The sequence below is a fragment of the Chenopodium album genome, chromosome 2 (genome assembly GCF_948465745.1).
Source record: "Chenopodium album chromosome 2, dcCheAlbu1.1, whole genome shotgun sequence".
In the NCBI taxonomy this organism is placed as follows: Eukaryota; Viridiplantae; Streptophyta; class Magnoliopsida; order Caryophyllales; family Amaranthaceae; genus Chenopodium; species Chenopodium album.
The window spans coordinates 74,390,131-74,397,818 of record NC_137835.1 but is presented as its reverse complement, the minus strand read 5'-3'; the positions used below and the strand labels follow the sequence as shown (position 1 = coordinate 74,397,818).

Below are 7,688 nucleotides of genomic sequence, written 5' to 3'. Positions count from 1 at the left end.
ACATGACTTGTGTGTGCATTATAACGTGATTGTGCGACTCGAAAATGCAAAAAAAGCAAAAATTTTCCGTCATTTTGTGGAGGGTACCGACTTTCTCCCAAAAAAGAAAGACGCGAAAAATAATCGAAGTGAAGTATATGAGGGTGCATGTTGGATGAGTTTAGTCAAGTTTATGCATTGATGTTGTATCTCATAGTGCAAGGATTAATTCATCCTAGGCTATCTTGGTTGACTCGATAATGAAAGTATTTAGGTAACTTAGGCACGGAGGCTAAGCGCTTCATACTTCGTGATGCAATGATGATTATGAGTAAGTGATGTTGATATGACGAAACATGCTTCAACATTGTATTAAGATTTCATGACAAAGGGCTCCTAAGGGGAGTATATTTGGCCATGTATATGTGATGTGTGTGAAAGTGACACTAAGGTTAGGCTGCAATGGCTAACGATGTGGAAACTATATTTTGAGAAGAGTCAAATAATGGTGACTCTTAGGCTAGGTAGGCTAATGATGTAGGGATCAAGCCCCCAACTCTAGCTCTAAGTGGATAGGGATGAGCATTGGAGATCCCTTGCTATGATCGTGGTGTAAGTGTGTGAATGTTAATATGAATGCATTTTTATTACGGCCGCACCTCTTTGTGAGGTTGCCTACGTATCCATTAGGAATTAGGCCAAACGTAGCTCTAGCCAAACCTCACACAAGTGTGTGTATGGACTGTTTTGTTCAGAGTGGTCTGATTTGGATGGAATTGGTTTATTCTTGCTGTTTGGGTGCGATTATAATAGGGTTGTTCTGTAATTTTCTCTAGGGATTTCTTGTGTGATTTAGGGTATGTTGAGGGTGTTTGAAAGTATTATTTCACTCTTTATTCCCATGTCTTGCTGCTACTGTAATCTTGTGCGTTTATTTTTCAACATGCTAAAGATAAGCTTTGTTGAAAATATCATCATCTTAAACAGCTTGAGGCACACCAAATTAGTTTTATTGATGATAATCTAATGTATTTTAAATCGCTTACAGATTTGGCAGTGACATGGAATAAATTTGAATGTTCTACAAGCATCAGTCATATGGAATGTACGCAATGTAAAAAGTAAGATGATGATATTAGTGGAAAAGGGTCTGCAATACGTAGAGCTTAACAGTGAGATGCAATGCTGCTGCTGCTTTGCTAGATAGTGGACATGTCGCTGTTGAATGCTGGTACTCTTATTGAAATTAAGTTGTACTTTTTCCCTTAAAAAAAAAAGTTGTTGTAAATTTTGTTTGTAGGGTTTTTGGATGAAAAGTGTAAATATTACCTAGTTATTAATGAAATTAAATAAGCTTTTATATATATATATATATATATATATATATATATATATATATATATATATATATATATATATATATATATATATATTGAATGCTAACCAGTTTAGAGGAAAAAAAAAAAAAAAAAAAAACTGGTGTTTAACCAGTGCCAAATCTTATTAATAACAAAAAAAAACCTTGCCACACACCGGTTAACCGGTGCCAAAGTTAATAATTACCACCGATTTTGATCCGGTGCGATTTTTTTAGTTTTTTGGCATCCCTCAAATGAACACTGATTCAAAACCAGTGCTATAGGAGGGTTTTGAACCGGTTCTCTTTAATATTTTTCTACTATCAATTTGACTTTTACACTATTCACATGCTCCACCTTGACTTTCTATATTTAAGTAAAAATGTACAATATCATCTGGTTAGATTCGTCTCGATTTAAACTATTTTAATATCAAATTTTATAATTTTTACATATTGGAAATTAAATATATTAGAGCAAATTTAATGCATTGGCGAATGTGAAAAATGAAGGGTTGCATGTAAAATAAAGTATACACATAGATAAATATATCTTTAAGTAAACTTTAAAAAAAATGTAAAAATAATTATGTAGCTTGAAAAAAATGAATAAAGTAGAATATCCTCAATAATTCCAACTTTCCAAGACAATAATGAAGATTTATTTTCTTTAAATCCTCTTTTTACTAACATTATTTTTAAAATAGTAACATAATGGTGTAACGTCTAGACCAATATACTGGTTAAATTAACCTAATTAAACAACTTCATCAATAAATATTGTGGATGACACAGTTTGTAGACCTCCAATTATTGCATGCCTTCTATGTAAAATCATCAAAGAAAACCCTTTATTTTAATAAACCAAAGGAAAGGAAGGGATGAAAATGACAAATCAAAGGAGGTTGGTTGTCTACCATTGGCTACTAATTAATCCATTGCTGTAAAAAAAATAAAAAATTAAAAAAAATAAAAAAATTAAAAAAAAAAAAAAAGCAAAATACTAGAATACAAGTATTTCATTTCCATTTTTACCCATGACCTCCTTTTTTTTTTTTTTTTTGAAAGATTTACCCATGACCTCCTCATCTATGGTTTATGTTGCAAGAAGTTGATTGTATTGGGAAGAAGCAAAATCAGACTGCTAAAATAGTGTTATGATAACCACTCATCATCCATTCCATCAATATCTCCAATATCCATCCTGTTACATATCAACAAACAAACCGCACATGTTTAGGCAATTTTCAATTGGTTCTAAGAAGTCATTTTGGTCTATTTACCTCTAATTTATAACTGTAACAAAATAAATACTGGTACATATCTAGCATGGTGCACTAATTCTCAATTGACATGTACACAACATAGAAATAAAATAAAATAAAAATTTAGAAGGGTAGTATAACCATTACGTGTGATGTGTGCCCTTTTAGGTGATGTGTTGTTTACGCGTTGTATTGATTATGGGAAGATCCATCTATGTATTTAAAACTTAGTCAAGCATCAATGTAATTAAGTCTAAAATTTACCAAGAAGCTAAGTATGATAAAGAAACTATAACACGAGGATAAACATACTTCTTTTATATTATTATATACAATTTCTCAAGTACATTCTATTATATTTTTCGTGAGTATTCATTAAGTGACTATGTTCCTTCATCAAATTAGGCTACTTCTAGGGCTACCTTTCACTCATTTGGAGACATTGATTTGAAACCAACTTTGGTGTACAAGAAAACATTGCATTTACTGGTACACATTTATATTTGTAACTTGCAAGTATACCCTAATATTGTCTCACTCTTTCCTTTCTACATTCTACTCAAATGAAGCTAGGTAAGACAGTCTTTCCTCGTAAAAAGGATTTTCTAACATTTCTTTTTTCTCACCGCTAAAACCTTAAAGAAAGAAAAGAGAATCTAAAGAAATTAATATTTTGAAAGTCAACTTTTCAATTTTTCGATCTTATTCCTAAATAATGCAGCAACTTTTATATAAAAATGGAAAAAATATAGTGAAATTAAATAAAATACCATCATTATAACAAGGAACAGAAGCTTCACAACCAAAAGACAAGTTGCATTTTCGCAGCATAATTTTTTTTTAGTGATGGACACTTCGCAAAAGCATGCATAAATTAGCTGGTGTAACGCTAGGCAGGCCACGGTGCACCATGCCATTCATTTTTATTTTCTTCGTCTACACTTGGCTTTCTAGTCTAGCTTTGGACACAACAACAGTAAATTTCTTGATTTATACAATTAAGTCAACAACTATTAGTCTTTAACTTCATTTTAGTATTTATAAGGTTGTTGCTCGGCGATGACATACATTCTAAATGGTTTGCACACAAAGATCATGAAAAATACAAGTAAAAGATATAAAGCGGACTTTCAATAACTTATTGATGGACAAGCTACTTTAATTTTTTTTTTTCTTTACGTACGATCGATAAGGTATCATATTTTCTAATTTTAGGACATTTTCAAAAGATAAATAGTGGTAGCTAACATAATTATTAATTATCAAGTTTGGATAGAACTTTAAAATGAACATCCTTGTATTACTCCTTATTAGTAATCAAAATTCGATTATAATGATATCCATAAATCCACACGTCACATAATACTTGAGAATTGAGATATTGTATGTTTTTGGCTCAACACTTGTCTTGTAGTTATGTATTTCAATTTTCCTTCCTACCATAGAGCTCTCTTGATCAAGTTACATACATTATTAAAAGTTAAATATAATTGAGCACATCAAGTATATTGACTTAAATTGCACTAACCATCCATCTTTTTTCCAAAATTATCAAAAGTTTTGATTATATTATTAATAACATTAATTTGAGAGAAACAATAATTAATAACCCAAGATAACCCTTGTAATCATAAACACAAAAACCCAAGATAGCATACAAATAAATTACTCCAAAATCAACCCAAATTATTATATATAAACTGTGTATCGCACGAGTTAAAAACTACTAAACACTCGTATTATTTAAAAAAGAACAATTAAGCTAATAATATAAGTATTAGGTCTTACCAAGGCAAAGTAGTATCCTCGGAGCAAGAATCATCCAAATGTTGTTGCAACAAACTCTCATCATTATTTGCACTTAACCAAGGAGGAAACCCCAACTCTCCAAATGAAACATGATCATTATTATTATTATAATTCTCTTCTTCCCTTTTAATTTCCTTACCAAAATCCACCGTTTTAAGGTACTTAAACCACCAAGCTGACTTAACCAGATTCAATGTATCATCCCACTCCATTTGATGTTGTTCTCCTACGGACCGAATCGCCGCCATCTCAACTTCATCTAACGCCGGATGCATCATGTCCATACCATTGCTAGGGAGTAGTCCCGCCCCCTCGGCCGTTGTCGTGGCACCGAGGTCTCTAGGGGTTGAGGAGGATGATGATGATGGTGACAATGGTGAATAATGGTTATTGTTGGTGTAGGTAGTGTTTATTGTATTATGGCAAAAGGGTGTATCTAAATTTGTAAAAGCTTGAAGGTTTAGGTTTAACCCTAGGGTTTGATTTGGAAGTGGAATATTATTTAAGGGTTCTATTAATTGTGTTGAACTAATTTCCCAAGGATAAGAAGGACTATAAAAATTATTATAATTGTTACAATTGTTGTTGTTATTATTATTATTACTATAATAAAAATTATTATCTAATGAAGATGGTGGTTCATTTTTAACTAATGTACAAGTTTGATAATCTTGTACACTACCAAATATCGACCGGTGTTGTTGTTGCAATTGTTGTTGATGACCATCCATATGTTGTTCGTCTCGTGTTTGTTTATGGTCTCTAGCTTGTTTCATCGAGGCACGATGGTACTTGAGCGCGGTGACAATCTCCTTCCGAGCCTCGGCCATGTTGAGGAGTCTCTCTTGGTACGGGCGGCTCGTATGGAGCCGCCGTCGGACTTGCTTCTTGTGACCTTGTTGTTGGTTGTTGTTGTTGTTTGGCTTAGCCATGCGTAATTTGTCACCTTTTTTGGTGTTTATTGATGGTTGAGGAGTAAACTCTCCAACAATAAGACTATCATTATTGATCAAATTTTCGTTTGTGTTTAAAGGTTTTGAAGTTGTAAGTTGTTTGACAAGGCTACGAATATATGCACCCGAAAGGCGGCTTTCATTACTAGCAAGGTTATCAATAGCCATTTCTAGCAAGTATTGGTGTATTTTTTTTTATCTTACTGTAATATTTCTTCTTTGGGTTCAAAATTTTAGGAGGTGTGATATGATTTATTTATAGTATAGTTTTTTAGATTATATTTATATATACTTATGTATTTATTTGGGGACCAATCATAAAGAGGCTACCGATTACCCCTTTCATCCCATTAAAACTGTCTCATTTATCTTAATTCGTTATTTTAAGAGTTGGTTTATTTGAAAGCATGTAAATGGAGTTATTATTATTAATATTATTATTATTATTATTATTATTATTATTATTATTATTATTATTATTATTATTATTTTCCTTTTAGTACACAAAAAGAGTTGATGTCGCGGTCTAATAACTCAAGTGTATTATATGTAGTATAGTAGAGTACTCCCCCCCCCCCCCCCCAAAAAAAAAAAAAAAAAAAAAACCTACTTTAGATTAATCACAATACTTTTTTTTATGGAAAAATGTCATACAAATTACTACCTCCAGATCGTATTATATGCAACTTTGGAATTTTTTATATCTCACAAATAATACCCCCAAAGTTGCATATAATATGATCCGGAGGTAGTATATAAAATTGCTCTATTAACACTACTTTATACGTTTTTTTTTTTTAAAGGAACACTACTTTATACAATTAAATCTCACGTTATGGTTCAAAAAAATTTATATAGAGTAAATGACATCTGCTAATTACTCCGTAGTAATCTTAAGTGTTGCTATTAATCAGAAACGAAGAGAGTTATGACTTATGAGGTCATAAAATAGTTAAATAAAGGTCCCAAGTGAAATGAGAAGGTGTAGAATGATATCGTGAGTTGTTAGGGAGTAAAATTAGAAGAGTTTGCGGTTGTGTAAGAAGTAGTAGTAATTCAAAATTCAATAGATTGGGGCGTGGCAGATTGTTTTGATTGGATCTAAAATGCGGCGCCCACGTGGCGGCAAAGTGTCAGCTAAAAATTTTAAAAAATAAATAAAATGTCATTACATTTTTAGCAGGAAGAGAAAATGAAAATGGCCTTTGAAAGCGACGCTTCAAAAATCAGCATTATTATTATTGTCATCCGGTGGCCTAACACTTCTTGCAAGCGGTCCTACACCGGCCTACTTGATTATTTCTTCTAAAGATTTTTTTTATTTTTATATAATAAAGTGTTGAAACCCATTATAACCCACTTATGAGTGTCCCACATTGGAGAAAGAGGAGAGATGGTTTCCCTTTATAAGGTAGAGGAGTACCTCCTACTATTGCCAATTGGTTTTAGTATGGAAGCTTCAAAGCCTTGTTTGTGGACCAAACTCTCCTCCTCCTTATTCAGGTTGCCCAGGCCCATTTCACATTGTTTCGAAATTTAATATAAAGTGTTAGAATTGATAGTAAAAACATCATTTTATTTTATGTGTACAAAAAAAATTGATCTAAAAAGTTTAAAAGTCCAAATGTCTATCAGTCTATGTTACATTACGGACTTGATTATTTTTTCTAAAGATTAGATTTTTTTTTTTTCTTTTTTGTATAATAAAGTGTTAGAATTGATAGTAAAAACATCATTTTATTTTATGTGTAAAAAAAAATTGATCTAAAAAGTTTAAAAGTCCAAATGTCTATCAGTCTATGTTACATTACGGACTTGATTATTTTTTCTAAAGATTAGATTTTTTTTTTTTCTTTTTTGTATAATAAAGTGTTAGAATTGATAGTAAAAACATCATTTTATTTTATGTGTACAAAAAAATTTGATCTAAAAAGTCCAAATGTCTATCAGTCTATGTTACATTACGGGGGTGTATGGTATGTGGAAATTGAGTGTGGAATCAGAAGTTTTAATCTCAATTCAAATAAAATAAACCTTATTTGTTTGATGGAAATGAGAATAAAAATAGGTTTGGTAATGGAAATATTTGGGAAGAATTTCCACCATTATATTACAAATTCTTAAATGCACCTGGTTCACACTAAATCATTGTGGACCGCTAACATCAGGAAAACTATGGTTGTTTTATTAGTAAAAAAAGGGTCACTATAATAGAAAAAAGGTCTCTATGTTGAAATAAAAGTCATTTTGGTAATATATAGGCTATAAGAGGTTAATTTTTTTAATAAAATATTTTATATACCGGTTAATATGAATAATAAAAGT

General features: G+C 31.3%; 1 protein-coding gene across 1 annotated transcript; it reads right to left on the bottom strand.

The window, feature by feature from the left end:
* Positions 1 to 1,835: 1,835 nt before the first annotated feature.
* LOC145587561 (protein AAL-toxin resistant 7-like) lies at positions 1,836 to 5,607 on the bottom strand. The gene is made up of 3 exons (XM_081644292.1): positions 4,390 to 5,607; positions 2,418 to 2,540; positions 1,836 to 2,378 (listed from the first exon to the last, which is right to left on the bottom strand). The coding sequence occupies exons 1-2, from the start codon at positions 5,529 to 5,531 to the stop codon at positions 2,492 to 2,494; spliced, it is 1,191 nt and encodes a 396-aa protein (XP_081500418.1). The 5' UTR covers positions 5,532 to 5,607; the 3' UTR covers positions 1,836 to 2,378; positions 2,418 to 2,491.
* Between the last annotated feature and the right edge of the window lie 2,081 nt (positions 5,608 to 7,688).